General features: G+C 47.4%; 1 protein-coding gene across 1 annotated transcript in view; it reads right to left on the bottom strand.

The window, feature by feature from the left end:
- The window catches only part of FADS1 (fatty acid desaturase 1), a 42,613-nt gene extending 30,502 nt beyond the window's left edge, over positions 1 to 12,111 (bottom strand). Inside the window, exons 1-3 of the mRNA XM_082271152.1 lie at positions 11,936 to 12,111; positions 1,351 to 1,461; positions 1,058 to 1,255 (exon numbers count right to left, since the gene is read on the bottom strand). Coding sequence (XP_082127278.1) covers positions 1,058 to 1,255; positions 1,351 to 1,461; positions 11,936 to 12,109 — 483 coding nt within the window. The 5' untranslated portion in view covers positions 12,110 to 12,111. The remainder of the gene's footprint in view (positions 1 to 1,057; positions 1,256 to 1,350; positions 1,462 to 11,935) is intronic.
- Positions 12,112 to 16,442: the final 4,331 nt, after the last annotated feature.

Here is a 16,442-nt window from a genome sequence, read left to right as displayed (position 1 = left end):
GCACAGGTGATCAAATACCACCAAAAGAAAGCTCTGTTTGTGGGAAAAAAAGGACGTCAAATTCGTTTAGGTACGGCGTCGCATGACCGCGCAATTGTCTGTTAAAATCACGCAGTGCCGAATCGCAAAATACCCCCTGGTCAGGAAGGGGGTAAAATTTTCCGGGGCTTAAGTGGTTAAGAGTGAGTTGGTAGGTTACTAGGTGGTGTTCACTACATCCTGATTTATTAGCATTCCCATTTTTCTTCTTTTTTTTCTAGCCATCATACTCTTTACCTCGTCCAATAAGAAAATGCTTTGTATTCATTCAAAAAAATGCAAAGCATACTGTGAATGGCATCTTTGCTGAGCAACTGCCCTCCTGTGTTCAGAATCCAGCAGGGCAGCCGCTTGGTGTGAGACCCGAAGGCAAGTGGAGATCACTGGGGTAGTGGTCTCTACTACAGTAATTTTCCAGTGGGATTCCACATGTATAGTATATAAATAGTTACATTGGTTCAAGCTGGATCAATGTAACTGTGTATATAATATCCATAAATGGAATTCTACTTTAGGTTTTAGATTTCGTTGCCATTTCTGCATACAACCAGGGTGAGTTTCTGTTGCAAAGAAGCTACAGTAATCCCCCGCTACATCGCGGTTCAGTTTTTGCGGTCCCGGTAATTCGCGTTTTTTTTTTGTAATGTTATTTTACTATATAAATCATTAAAAATGAAAGATTTTTGTGTTTTTCATAGCTCTTGCTCTGTCTCTAAGTATCTTTTATGTGTTTAAATGAGTTTCTATTGTTTTAAAAGTGTGTTTAAAGACCTTAAAATGCTTCTACACGTACAGTGACAGTAAAAAAATCATGCCTACAATGCATTTTAATAGAGTTTTTCTATTTCGCGGAATTTCACTTTTCGCGGCTGGGTCCGGAACGTAACCCCCGCAATGGAGGGGGGTTTACTGTATAACATTTACTCAGCACCTGATAATTTACATGACAAGAACACGCATGTGGGATCTTCTGAGATCAGCAGTCTGAAATAACTCCATGCCACTCAATTATCATTACCTGAACAATGCCTAGGATCAGAGCTGTGATCAGGAATGGGATGAGTGAAGGACCAAAATAATACAGGTTCAGCCAGGCTAGTACATCCAGCAGCAGAATGTGCAGAAGAACACCAAAGAAAAATAATTTATTGGGATTAAGGAGACCCATCTGTTCCACGGTTGAGCGCAATGTGCGGAAATCCTCCACCATAGCTGCCTGTGGGAGAAAACATCAAGCATCAGCATTGCTATAGGGGGAGACAAATTACAGGGCAGAGAAATGCTACGCCAGGGAACACGTGGACTCCTTACATTCTTGCTGGGCTCCACACAAGGCTGTCCTGGCGCCAGCTCCCCAATCAGCAGGCATTTCATATGCTTCTGTACCAACTCCTTATCAATGTGGAATGCAGTGAACGGGTCCTGAGGAGTAAGAGAGATAAACAGATACAAATAGCAATCAGTTTTCTAAAACGTTTGACAAAGTTCATATATATACCGTATACAAAGTAAGGTTTCATCTATACAATATAAAAACGAATGACCCTCTGCTCTATCTCAATCCCTGTGAATAAATCTTATGTTCAGTCAATAAGTCGCTGCAGGCATCTACATGCATTCCTGCAAACACTAACAGATTCATATAATAAAGGATGCCAAGCTACTTAGGCTACGTTTCCACTAGTGCGACGCCAAAGTTGTGCGATTTACAGTGCAACTTTGATGCAACTTTTTTGATCTGACTTGACACACTCTGACTCAAAGTCGCATCAAAGTAGTGCAGGCACCTTTTCAAAGTCACTGCAACTTTAAGCCGCATAGATGGGATGGGGTGCTATTGAAATCAATGGGCTGTGACTTGTCATGAGACTTTATGTGTCCAAAGTTGCACAACAAGTCGCACTAGTGGAAGCGAAGCCTTAATAACACCTATCTTTATATCTCCATTAAATATCAATATTTCCCAATACATATGACAATAAGAGCCCATTCAGACTAGCGCGACACGACTTTGGGGGGCGACCTGTGAAGACTTCGGCGCGTCTTGCAGAGACTTCACATAATGGAAGTCTATGCAAGTCGCCTCCAGGTCACCCCAAAGTAGTACAGGACCCTTTTTCTAAGTCGGAGCGACTTGTGTCGCTCCTATTAGAACGGGTCCTGTGCTAATCAATGGACCGCGACCGAGCGTGACTTGTCAGGCTGACAAGTCGCCTGACAAGTCGCGCTAATATGAATGGGCTCTAAATGAATCCTTGTGCATGAATTTATCTACCTTAATCACAAACATCCTAAGGTGTCTCAAGAAAATAAATGAAAATACATAAACGTAACTACGAAAGCATTGTTTTTTTCCAAATTTAAATGCATGTGCATCAATATCAAACGTGCAATATATGAGATCAAAGTTCCAGTATATGTGCAAATATAACCATATATCTCAGTCTCTTATTGTGGACAATATGCTCAACTGTCTCCCACATGCACACCTCCAGTGATCTTCAACAAAAATGTGCCATTACATCACTATCCACCCCTTCCGGGATCTCCACCACCATACAATTATTGTCCTCTCCTCGGGATGTCAACCTAATGAATTACTTAGGTCAATCAGCACATTCCCCTTGAAGGGCTAGTGACTCCACCTCTCCTTTGTCGCTACTTCCTTCATGGGGGCAATAGATAGGATGGCTCAAAAGAAGAAAGATGATCTCATTGCGTTTCAAAGTATATAAAATATTTATTTAAAGCAAGTTGGAGTTGGACTTTAAGCACTCCAGACTCTTAGGGCTCTTTCACACACTATGAGTCCGTCAAACGGACTCCGCTTTTCTCAGCAGGGGATCGATCCGCCGATCCCCCGCTGAGCAGAAGGACGACAGCTGTGTCTCCTCGCTGTGTGTGTGGAGACACAGCTGTCAGTTCCCCATGCATCTCTATGGGGGAAATCGGATGGGAACGGACCGTCGGTCCGTTCTCATCCGATCCCATCCGCTGGACGGATGGAAAATAGGGTTTCCATCCGTCCAGATTTGACGGATCGGCAGCACTTTGTATCATGTCTGCAGTCTCTGAGCATCTCTTGTATCATGTCCTCAGTCTCCAACAACTCTTATAGCATGTTCAGTCTCTGACCATCTCTTTTATCATATCTGCAGTCTCTGACCATCTCTTGTATCATTTTCACAGTCTCTGACTATCTCTTGTATAATTTTCACAGTCTCTGACTATCTCTTGTATCATTTTCAGTCTCTGACTATTTATTGTATCATTTTCAGTCTCTGACTATCTCTTGTATCATTTTCACAGTCTCTGACTATCTCTTGTATCATTTTCACAGTCTCTGACTATTTCTTGTATCATTTTCACAGTCTCTGACTATCTCTTGTATCATTTTCAGTCTCTGACTATCTCTTGTATAATTTTCACAGTCTCTGACTATCTCTTGTATAATTTTCAGTCTCTGACTATTTATTGTATCATTTTCAGTCTCTGACTATTTCTTGTATCATTTTCAGTCTCTGACTATCTCTTGTATCATTTTCACAGTCTCTGACTATCTCTTGTATCATTTTCACAGTCTCTGACTATCTCTTGTATCATTTTCACAGTCTCTGACTATCTCTTGTATCATTTTCACAGTCTCTGACTATTTATTGTATCATTTTCAGTCTCTGACTATCTCTTGTATCATTTTCACAGTCTCTGACCATCTCTTGTATCATTTTCAGTCTCTGACTATTTATTGTATCATTTTCAGTCTCTGACTATCTCTTGTATCATTTTCACAGTCTCTGACCATCTCTTGTATCATTTTCAGTCTCTGACTATTTATTGTATCATTTTCAGTCTCTGACTATTTCTTGTATCATTTTCAGTCTCTGACTATTTCTTGTATCATTTTCACAGTCTCTGACTATTTCTTGTATCATTTTCAGTCTCTGACTATCTCTTGTATCATTTTCACAGTCTCTATCTTCTGTGTTATGTCTACAGTCTCTGACCATCTCCTGTATTAAGCGCATAGTCTCTGACTATATCCTTTTCTATATCTACATTCTCTGACACTGAATTTTACACAGAGATGTTGAGGGCTGCATTTGAGACCCTCCCTCCCCCCATATCAAAAAAGTTGACCACCATTGCTCTAACATATGGGCAGCACAGTGGCTTAGCGAGTAGCACATCTGCCTTGCAGCACTGGGATCCTTGGTTTGAATTCCAGCCATTGTAGAATGTATGTTATCGGTTTGCTTGTGCTGGTTTCCTCTGGGCACTCAGGTTTCCTCCAATATTCCAAGACATGCTGGTAGGTTAGTTGGCTCTTGTCTAAATTAGCCCTAGTATGTGTATGTACAAATGTGAGTTATGGCACTTTTCCACTGCAAGTACCGGCTAGTACCGGCTCGGCTCTACTCGGCCCTGCTTGGCCCGGTTTGCTTTTCCACTGCGGTACCGCATGGTATAGTCTCGGAACGGTTTGGTACGGTACGGTATAGGTTTGCTTTTCCACTAAAGTAGTACAAAAGTTAAGTGGGTGGGATAACAATGGGGTGGGTGGGATTCTCTGACCAATCAGTGGCTAGTAGTGACTGCATGCAAAGGATTGTGGGATATGGTACCAGTTTGGTACCTGTTGGAACCACAATCGAGTAGGTACTGTTTTTTCAGAGCCGTACCGTACCGTTCGGTTCCATGCAGTGGAAAAGCAAACCTATACCATGCGGTACCGCAGTGGAAAAGCACAAAAGCGTGCCGAGCCGGTACGGTTCTATGCAGTGGAAAAGCGCCATTATGGCACTTTTCCACTGCAAGTACCAGCTAGTACCGGCTCGGCTTTACTCGGCCCTGCTTGGCCCGGTTTGCTTTTCCACTGCGGTACCGCATGGTATAGTGTCGGAACGGTTCGGTACGGTACGGTATAGGTTTGCTTTTCCACTAAAGTAGTACTAAAGTTAAGTGGGTGGGATAACAACGGGGTGGGTGTGATTCTCTGACCAATCAGTGGCTAGTAGTGACTGCATGCAAAGGATTGTGGGATATGGTACCAGTTTGGTACCTGTTGGAACCACAATCGAGTAGGTACTGTTTTTTCAGAGCCGTACCGTACCGTACCGTACCGTTCGGTTCCATGCAGTGGAAAAGCAAACCTATACCATACCGTACCGAACCGTTCCGACCCTATACCATGCGGTACCGCAGTGGAAAAGCACAAAAGCGTGCCGAACCGGTACGGTTCCATGCAGTGGAAAAGCGCCATTAGAGACCTTAGATTGTAAGCTCCTTGAAGGCAGGATTGTGGCTGATGTGACTGTACCGTATGTAAAGCTCTGTCTCAATTGATGGTGCAATATAAATACCTGCAATAAATAAATATCTAATATTGATAGGAGAACTCTAAACAGTTACAAGGAAAAAAAACCTTAGGTGATCATATCTGTGTGTAGTCTGATAATCATAGAAAAAGAGGAAACGATTTCTTATCACGTTGTGTGTAACACGTACGATCTCACATACTTTCTCAGGTACTGCCATTGTTCTCATAGAATAGTTACAATATACTTGTACATCTATATTACACAGCTCAGCTCAGATATCCAGATGCACAGCTTAGCTTTGTTTTTGGTAGGGTAGGGGTTAATCAGATCTGGATGCTGCAAGCTTAGTCGGAAACCCTGACGCTCCACCTCTGGGGGATAAAGAGGAGGAGATGTTAGTGGTGGGGAAGTGGGCTGAGCAGACGGTGGAACCACAAGGCTGCACCAATCCAGTGAATGGATACATGTTGTCAGAGCAGAAAATAGCCAACACCTGACATTGAACAGAATCAAACATCCATGCTATATTAGCAGCGAGCATACGTGGACGGCTACAGTGACTCGCTCTACACGCTTTCCCGCTCAAGAGTTCTCAGAAAATACACACATATCATTATATAACCAGAAGACACAATAAAAAGCTGTAAAGTAATTACAGAAATGTACATTATATATGTCACTAGTGTGTAAAGACACCCCACAATGATACTAAATATAAAGAAACAGCAACATACGCATCATGCTCTCCTTTCCTGTTGCATTGTGATTATTGATGTTGCTTTTTATTATCTTGCTTTTGTTGTTTTATTACTTAATATATTGTTAATAATAATATTATTATTATACAGGATTTATATAGCGCCAACAGTTTACGATTCTGGATAAAATGAGCAAAAGGAAAAAAAAAACCCTCCCAGGGTGGGACTATTTATAGGCATAATCAGACACCAAAAATATCGACAAATATGTAAAAAACTTTTCTTTTCTTGATTTGGAAATCACAGTGTAAAATCTTGGATGTCTCATCCCATATGTCTCTCTTTATGTAGAAGGTCTCTTGTATTTTTCTATCATGCCTATACCCCTTTAGCCCGCATCTCCACCTAGTTGTGGATAAGAAAAGAAAATTTTTTTTACACATTTGTCGATATTTTTGGTGTCTGATTATGCCTACAATAAGTCCCACCTTGGGAGAGTTTTTCCCTTTGGTCTATGATCAGGATGATGGCATTCTTGCAGTTCCTCACCACCTCCTCTGCTTTTCCTGGATAAAACGAGAATCACGATTGTTTTGCTTAGAATAAAGAAGACGATTCTCGGCGTAACATTATCTTTTATATTATGCAAAAAAATTGGGCTAAATTTATTGTTTATTTTTTTTCAAGTAAAGTGTATTTTTTCCCAAAAAACTGCGTTTAAAAGACTTCTGCGCAAATACAGTGTGAAATAAAATATTGCAACGATCACCATTTTATTCTCTAGGGTCTTCCCTAAGTGTGAGTTTGGTTTACCTTTAATGTGTACACTTGTCACTTGTACATATTTCAGTGTGAACTTTTGCTACATTAAAGACAATATTCATCATCATACTGTCACTTTTTTGCCTTCTTTCTTTTCTGTGTTTCCACAGAATCTATTTTTGCTATATGTACTTCAGGCTATGTTGGCAGACACCACATTGGTGTAGGTAGGATTATCTAATTATATTTTGCCTTATTCTAATTTTATTATAACTCAAACCCCTGGAACCTGGGGGGATAGAGCCGCTGGAGCCTGGGGGGATAGAGCCGCTGGAGCCTAGGGGGATAGAGCCACTGGAGCCTAGAGGGATAGAGCCACTGGAGCCTGGGGGATAGAGCCGCTGGAGCCTGGGGGGAAGGAGACGCAGGAGGCTGGGGGGGATAGAGCCGCTGGAGCCTGGGGGGGATAGAGACACTGGAGCATGGGGGGATAGAGACGCTGGAGCCTGGGGGGATAGAGACGCTGGAGCCTGGGGGGATAGAGACGATGGAGCCTGGAGGGATAGAGACAATGGAGCCTGGGGGGATAGAGACACTGGAGCCTGGGGGGATAGAGACACTGGAGCCTGGGGGGATAGAGCCACTGGAGCCTGGGGGGGATAGAGACACTGGAGCCTGGGGGGGATAGAGACACTGGAGCCTGGGGGGGATAGAGATACTGGAGCCTGGGGGGGGGGATAGAGACACTGGAGCCTGGGGGCATAGAGACGCTGGAGCCTGGGGGGATAGAGACGCTGGAGCCTGGGGAGATATAGATGCTGGAGCCTGGGGGGATAGAGATGCTGGAGCCTGGGGGGATAGAGACGCTGGACCCTGGGGGGGATGGAGACGATGGAGCCTGGGGGGATAGAGCCACTGGAGCCTGGGGGGGATAGAGACACTGGAGGCTGGGGGGATAGAGCCACTGGAGCCTGGGGGGGATAGAGCCACTGGAGCCTCGGGGGAAGGAGACGCTGGAGCCTAGGGGGATAGAGCCACTGGAGCCTCGGGGGAAGGAGACGCTGGAGCCTGGGGGGAAGGAGACGCTGGAGCCTGGGGGGGATAGAGCCGCTGGAGCCTGGGGGGGGATAGTGACACTGGAGCCTGGGGGGATAGAGACGCTGGAGCCTGGGGGGATAGAGACGCTGAAGCCTGGGGGGGATAGAGACGCTGGAGCCTGGGGGGATAGAGATGCTGGAGCCTGGGGGGATAGAGATGATGGAGCCTGGGGGGATAGAGACACTGGAGGCTGGGGGGATAGAGACACTGGAGCCTAGGGGATAGAGACACTGGAGCCTGGGGGGATAGAGACACTGGAGCCTGGGGGGATAGAGACACTGGAGCCTGGGGGGATAGAGACACTGGAGCCTGGGGGGATAGAGCCGCTGGAGCCTGGGGGGATAGAGCCGCTGGAGCCTGGGGGGATAGAGACACTGGAGCCTGGGGGGATAGAGACACTGGAGCCTGGGGGGGATAGAGCCGCTGGAGCCTGGGGGGGATAGAGCCGCTGGAGCCTGGGGGGATAGAGCCGCTGGAGCCTGGGGGGAAGGAGACGCTGGAGGCTGGGGGGAAGGAGACGCTGGAGGCTGGGGGGGATAGAGCCGCTGGAGCCTTTGGGGGGATAGAGACGCTGGAGCTTGGGGGGATAGAGACGCTGGAGCCTGGGGGGATAGAGACGCTGGAGCCTGGGGGGATAGAGCCGCTGGAGCCTGGGGGGATAGAGACACTGGAGCCTGGGGGGGATAGAGACACTGGAGCCTGGGGGGATAGAGCCACTGGAGCCTGGGGGGGATAGAGCCGCTGGAGCCTGGGGGGGATAGAGCCGCTGGAGCCTGGGGGGAAGGAGATGCTGGAGGCTGGGGGGAAGGAGACGCTGGAGGCTGGGGGGATAGAGCCGCTGGAGCCTTTGGGGGGATAGAGCCGCTGGAGCTTGGGGGGATAGAGACGCTGGAGCCTGGGGGGATAGAGATGCTGGAGCCTGGGGGGATAGAGACGCTGGAGCCTGGGGGGATAGAGACGCTGGAGCCTGGGGGGATAGAGAGGCTGGAGCCTGGGGGGGATAGAGCCGCTGGAGGCTGGGGGGATAGAGCTGCTGGAGCTCGGGTGGATAGAGCCGCTGAAGGCTGGGGGGGGGGGATAGAGCTGCTGGAGCCTGGGGGATAGAGCCGCTGATAATGCGAGGAACAAAGCCAAGGGTGAGGCAGGAGGAGCCCAAGCCGCAGCCGCTGATGTCCATGGTGGGATCAGGAGCTGGAGATGGTGGAACCCATCATGCAGAAGGTTTCCCGCACCGCTACTGTATGAAGTCAGTCTCAAAGTCACTAGGACAAGCCTGGGTTCACACAGGAGCAGTCGGGAAACCGCATGAGATTCAGAGAGGACTCGCACCTCATTCCTGTTCAAATCGCATGCAGATCTTTGCTGTGCGATTTACGCCCATTCCTTTAATATGGACACAAACTGCACCAGAACGATTCGGGTATCGGAAGCATTATTTGTGAGTTCTCGTGAAATTACTCGGTCTCAGCACCAATACCGATACCGGCATGGGTTCATCCCTACTGCGAAGAATGGGAGGATCAGGACTTTTACTGTTCTTTGCAATGTTCTTGTCTAACAGCAGATCTGCAATAAGAACCGAACGTTCTCCATTGGATGAGAATCGACACCAGACAAGAGATGGAGGATGAAGCTGAGATCTGGGGGTTCCGGGGACCTCACACCATGCAGACCAATCGATTTCTACCCATTCTAATCTCTCAGCAGTCATTATGGAGAGTAGCAGCTAGATCTGCTGTCTTGGAGTCCTATTAATAATCATGCAATCTGATTGTTCGATCGACCATCAATTCTATAACACAAGGACCTGAAATCGATTGGATTGTATATCGGTCTGTCCTCTTATTGCATCATTTTGGTAAATTAAAAAGAAACTGTACAGTGATTGTACAATCAGATTGCAGTATGTGTGACCACCCCAAGGTGCCAATACACTATACAATCTGATTGTACAATCTCCCTCAGATCCACTGTCATCGGTTTAGTACAAGAGCCTGCCTGGTTCAATACAAATTGGATGGGTTGTTGAAGTGTGTCCTTCTATTAGACAGTTCTGGTTCATCTAAAGGAGATTGTGCAGGGATTGTACAATCATATTGTAGTTTGTATGTCCACCCTTCAATTGGCCACACACTGTACAACCTGATTGTACATTCCTCATCAGATCTACTGGGAAATATGTAGTATGTGGGCCTGCTTAGTTGGATGCATATGACCAGTATTGTTTAGGTAAGTCCTCATAGTAGATATTTTTGATAAATCCAAAGGAGATTGTACAGAAATTGTAAAATTAGACTTTATAGTGTATGGCCAGATGTAAGCGTGTTTGATTGTACAATATTCTTTAGATCTTCCAACAATTATGCAATACAAGAACCTGATTGGATACAAGTTGCCCGCACAGGTAAGGTAGATCCTCATGTTACACAGATCTGCTGGATCTAAGGTTGATTGTCACATGTATGGGGAGTCTTTAGCTGGCCATATATTATACAATCTCTCTACAATCTCCTTGAATTTACCAAAGCTATGTAAAAGGAAGACACGCCCACACCATCCATTCAAAGCCCAATCAAATCCGGCAGACCCCTCTACTACATAGTGCATGGCAGATCTAAGAGAGACGGTACAATCAGATTGTACAACTTTACACAGCACTCCCCATTGGAGGATTCACCTCCTGTTCTGAATGTTAAGAGTTCCCTTCACTTCCATTTTCAGTGACACCGGTCACCTGTACAAAGGGGGGAGGGGTGATCTCCCCAATGGGGACACAGACAGCAATAAACACCTGGCAGAGGGTCTATCCCCTCCCCCCTCTACCCCATCCAACACTAAAGGAGGTTTTACCCAGAGATAAAAGGGACGAGCAGAGGTGGAATAGAATAGCAGAGAACAGAATATAATGGAAGAGAACAGAATAGAACACAGACTAGAATAGAACAGAATAGAACAGAATAGAATATAATAGAACACAGACTAGAATAGAATAAAATAGATCAGAACAGATTAGAATAAAACAGCCTAGAACAGATTAGAAAAGAATAGAATAAAATAGAACACAGACTAGAATAGACCACAGAATAGAACAGAATAGAATGCACACTAGAATAGAATAGACTAGAATAAAATAGAAAAGACAAGAATAGAACCCAGACTAGAATAAAATAAAATAGAACACATACTAGAATAGAATAGAACACAGAATAGAATAGAACAGAATAAAACACAGGCTAAAGTAAAATAGAACAGACTAGAATAGACTAGATTAGAACAGACTAGAATAGAATAGACTAGAACACATACTAGAATAGAACAGACTAGAATAAAATAGAACACAGAATAGAATAGAACAGAATAGAATACAGACTAGAATAGAATAAAATAGAACAGAATAGAATAAAATAGAACACAAACTAGAATAGAACACCGAATAGAACACAGACTAGAATAAAATAGAACAGACTAGAATAGAACACAGACTAAAATGGAATAAAATAAAATAGAACAGACTAGAATAGAACACAGACTAGAATAGAACAGAATAATACAGAGACTAGAATAGAACAGAATAGATTAAAATAGAACACAGAATAGAACACAGACTAGAATAGAATTGACTACTACAAAGACTAGAATAAAATAGAATAGAACAGACTACGATAGAGTAGAATACAGTCTAAAATAGAATAGACTAGAACACAGACTAGGATAGAAGAGAACATAGACTAGAATATAAATAACAAATTAATGAATTATAAGATAAATAATATAATATATTCAGCAGTGCAGTGTAGAACTTTTATTGTGTCCCCCCCATAGGTGAAATGTGGCCCCTGGAGTTGCGGGTCTCGGGCGGGCAGCTCCTCCCCCTTCCATTGTATGTGGTGGGCCCCTGGAGTTGTGTGTCCCCTAAGGCCCCCTCCATTGTATGTGGTGGGCCCCTGGAGTTGTGTGTCCCCTGAGGCCCCCTCTGGTGTGTGTTGGTGGCCCCTGGAGTTGTGTGTCCCTTGTGCTCACCGTGGCGTCCTGTCCGGCGTAGTGGCTGATGACCCGCGGCCCCCCGGGGTGCCGGTAGCAGAATGTGGTGATGTCATAGACTTTGCGATTGATGACCAGCCATCGCTCCTCGCGGGTGCACCGTTTCTGTACGTCCTCCCAGGTGTAGAGGGTGAGCTCCCCCCCGGATCCCATCCTTCCTCCTCTGTGTCTCTCTATCCCCGGCACACTGTCACTGTACACTGACCATGCATAGAGCTCGCTGTGCACATCCAATGGGGGAGATCACATGACCTACAGCTCCCCATACACCTGTCCCCACATCGCCATCATATAACCCCGCCCTACACCCGACTCTCCGCTCCGCTCTCACTCTGAGCGCCTCTCGCCCCTCCCTCCGACCGGCAACCCAACTCTGAGCTTCAGCACCAAAACCTCCTGGACTGCGGCCTCAAGACACGCCCCCAGCAAACACTTCCCCCGTCCTCACTGGCTACCGCACCGGCCTATCAACATCTCCAGCTGTCTAAGGACCGACCCCTTAGCGCTGGTTGGTTAAACTCAGTGACGCTAGAACCATTCCCCAGGGGGCAGTTCTTAGAAGCATCACCTCACCCCCCTACTCAGCCCCGTTATCCAGAGAAATCAATGTACAGAAGCTTTATTTAAACGGGCAATGGCCGTGATTATTGGTGAGGTGTGTGCTGTGAGGTAGTACCGCCAGGTGGCAGTAGAGATAGCGGTCTGTGTGTAATAATGAGCCCTGTGATGGGGACTGCTGGCAGTGTGTGGTCTGTCCTTATCACACACGGTGCAATCTGATTGGACGATCTGTACACAAGATCAATACTAGTGGTAGACGATCTCACCAAACACTTCATCCTATTTATATTCAGGTTCCTGGACTACATGTTGGCAGATCTAAAGCTTACCACACACCATACAATCTGTACAATCCCATCACGACCTCTGCGTTTAATGTGCGTTTGTGCTTGCACGTTTGCAGTGCATTTTAATTCTGTTTGCAGCTCATTTTTTAAAATCATTTTCATTCCTTTCAATTTATTTGCTTTACCAAGTTGTGTTTGCGTGTCGTGCGTTTTTGCCGCAATTTTACTATGATTTTGCATTTTTTTTATCTGCCCAACAAGAACTTGGAAGGAAAACACAATGACAAAGGGGGACGATGCCACTCCAGGTGAGAGATAAGAATCCAATCTGTGCTGGGTCTAATCCATGGACCATGGAGGTAACGATTGTATAGGAAAGGGTTTGTCAGCTCTCCAGTGTCAGCGCATAAAAAGTCTCCAAAAACATGACAGCACAATGAACAGACGCCTCAAACTGCAGACGCGTTTCAAGAATCAGGTTCTGGGCTTTGACCCATGAAAATCATAAAAAATACAAAACGCTTAAAAAAAACACATAGTGGATGCGTATGCAAAACGCACGGCAGAAAGCACGGCAGAAATGGTAGCCGGTGTGGTTGTGTACCGAGCCTTGCCGTGCGTCCTGGTGCGGAAAGATGAAGCGTGATCTTTTTTTTTAAGCGCACATGAAAGTATGAAATGGGTGTAAGGGCCGGAATCACACCCCGAAAACCTCCTCCAGATCCGTTCCAGGTCAGTTTCTGCCTGTGTATTTTTGATGCGTTTCTGGATGCATTCCACATGCTTTTTACTTCTTCTTTGTTCAATATACTGGAGTCCAGTGCGTTTTTGATGTGTGTATGGGCATCAGTGGCGGCTGGTGCTCCATGGGTCGGGGGGGCGGCAGACGGACCACACCATACCCCCCAGACCACACCAGCCCGCACGCCATATCCCCCCCCCCCCGACCACACCAGCCCGCACGCCATATCCCCCCCCCCCCCGACCACACCAGCCCGCACGCCATATCCCCCCCCCAACCACACCAGCCTGCACGCCATATCCCCCCCCCCCAACCACACCAGCCCGCACGCCATATCCCCCCTCCCCCGACCACACCAGCCCGCACGCCATATCCCCCCCCCCCCGACCACACCAGCCCGCACGCCATATCCCCCCCCCCCCGACCACACCAGCCCGCACGCCATATCCCCCCCGACCACACCAGCCCGCACGCCATATCCCCCCCCCGACCACACCAGCCCGCACGCCATATCCCCCCCCCGACCACACCAGCCCGCACGCCATATTCCCCCCCCCCCCGACCACACCAGTCCACACACCATACCTCCCCCCCCCCCCCCCGGTCGCCAGATCACTCACCCTGGACATGTGTAGGGCAGGCAGCAGCTTTTATCCATGAGCGCGGAATCTGCACCCTTTTAGCGGCAGGGGCGGCTTCCCCCTCAGTCTCCTGCATCTCCTCCCTCCTCCTTGGCCAATGGCATGGCTTCTCTTTTCGGCCAATCGGGAAACAGGTCTCAGGACCCGCTTCCTAAATTGGCCGGGAGGAGAATCCTTATGACAATAGCAAATGTTCATTCGCTATTGTCACACAACTGGGTGGGCTCAGGGCGCACTGCTCTGCACCCCGAGCCCACCCTTTTTTTAAGCCTATTAGAGCCACTGGCTATAATCATGTGCTTAAAAAAAAAAAAAAACCCATTTGGAAGCCATGCGTCCGGCGCCCTGCATGTAGATTAGGGGGCCGGACACATGGATGGGGGGGCGGTGCCTCTGCGCCTCAATGGATGGGCCACCACTGATGTGCATTCTAGTGCTTTTTTGATTGTGTTTTATCTTGTTCCAGTGCAGTTCTGTGCAGCAAAAATGCAGCATGTTCTTTTTTTTCTGAAATGTGCAAGCTGAATGTAACAAGTTTATCAATCAATCAACTTGGGTGCAACCAGCCTGTTGGATCCTCTTGCAATTATCGCTAGTGGCTGCTATAGCTGGCGGGGACAGATTTACCCGTTCCCATCCGATTCCCCCATAGAGATGAATGGGGACCTAACAGCTCCGTCTCCGCACACAGCATGGAGACACAGCTGCCATCCACCTGCTCAGCGGGGGATCGGTGGATCGATCCCCCGCTGAGAAAAACTGAGTCCGCTGGCGGACTACCGAGTGTGAAAGGGGCCTTATTCTATCTACAATCCCAGTATTCACAGTAAAGTGATATTAAAGTCTCAGTTGTTTTTTTTTTTCAAAAAATAACAAACATTTTATACTTACCAGTGGCGACCAGTGCTCCATCAGTCGGGCCACAAACCCCCCCCCCCCCTCCGTCTCTCCAGAGTCCAGTCCGCACCATATCACACCCCCCCCCCCCCCCCCGGCGCCAGTTCACTTACCTTGTTCCTCCGGACTGACAGGCGGCGTCGGCTTCCCCCTTAGTCTCCTCCATGCCCCCTCTCGACGGACCGTCTTCTCCCTCCTCCTCTGCCAATAGGATGCCTTCTCCTTTGGCCAATTGGGAAACAGGTCTCAGGACCATCTTCCTGATTGGCTGGGAGGAGAATCAGTGTGGCAATAGTAAATATTCATTCACTATTGTCACACAACTGGGTGCCCCGAGCCCACCCTTTTTTGAAGCCAATTAGAGCCTTTGGCTCTAATCACGTGCTTAAAACCCTCATTGGAATCCATGCATCCGGCGCCCTACATGTTGATTAGGGGGCTGGACACATGGATGGGGGGGCGGCGCCCCTGCACCCCTAATGGACGGGCCACCACTGATACTTACCCGCTCTGTGCAGTTCTTTTTGCCCAGAGCAGAACAGATCCCCTCTTATTGGGTCCCCCGCCAGAGCTCCTGGACCCTCTCTCCTGCAGCTTGCTATGGGGGGCACACAAGCCGAGCCGCTGCCCTGTGTGTCCATTCAGGCACAGAGCCGTGGCTCGGCCCCGCCTCTGCTTCACCCTGCCCCTTCTCTCTCCTCATTGACTTTGACTGACAACAGTGGGAGCCAATGGCGTCCGCTGCTGTGTCTCAGCCAATCAGGAGGGAGAGTCCCGGACAGCCAAGTCTCTCGTGCACATCGCTGGATCGAGATGGGCTCAGGTACTGTAAGTATTATGGGGGATGAGAGGGGCTGCTGAACACAAAAGATTTTTTATCTTAAAGCATAGAATGCATTAAGATAAAAAAAACTTCTGCCTTTAGAACTACACTATATTACCAAAAGTATTGGGACACCGGCCTTTACACGCACATGAACTTTATCGGGATCCCAGTCTTAGTCCGTAGGGTTCAATATTGAGTTGGCCCACCCTTTACAGCTATAACAGCTTCAACTCCTCTGGGAAGGCTGTCCACAAGGTTTAGGAGTGTGTCTATGGGAATGTTTGACCATTCTTCCAGAAGCACCTTTGTGAGGTCAGGCACTGATGGTGGTTGAGAAAGCCTGGCTCGCAGTATCCACTCTAATTCATGCCAAAGGTGTTATATTGGGTTGAAGTCAGGACACTGTGCTGGCCAGTCAAGTTCCTCCACCCCTCGCTCTTCCAAGTCTTTATGGACCTTGCTTTGTGCACTGGTCCAAATTATTTGGTGGAGGGGGAATTATGGTGTGGGGTTGTTTTTTAGGGGTTGGGTT

This window comes from Pelophylax lessonae, assembly GCF_965119305.1.
Source record: "Pelophylax lessonae genome assembly, chromosome: 10".
Classification (NCBI taxonomy): Eukaryota; Metazoa; Chordata; class Amphibia; order Anura; family Ranidae; genus Pelophylax; species Pelophylax lessonae.
The sequence above is the reverse complement of the archived record's forward strand: the minus strand, read 5'-3'. Positions and strand labels throughout refer to the sequence as shown.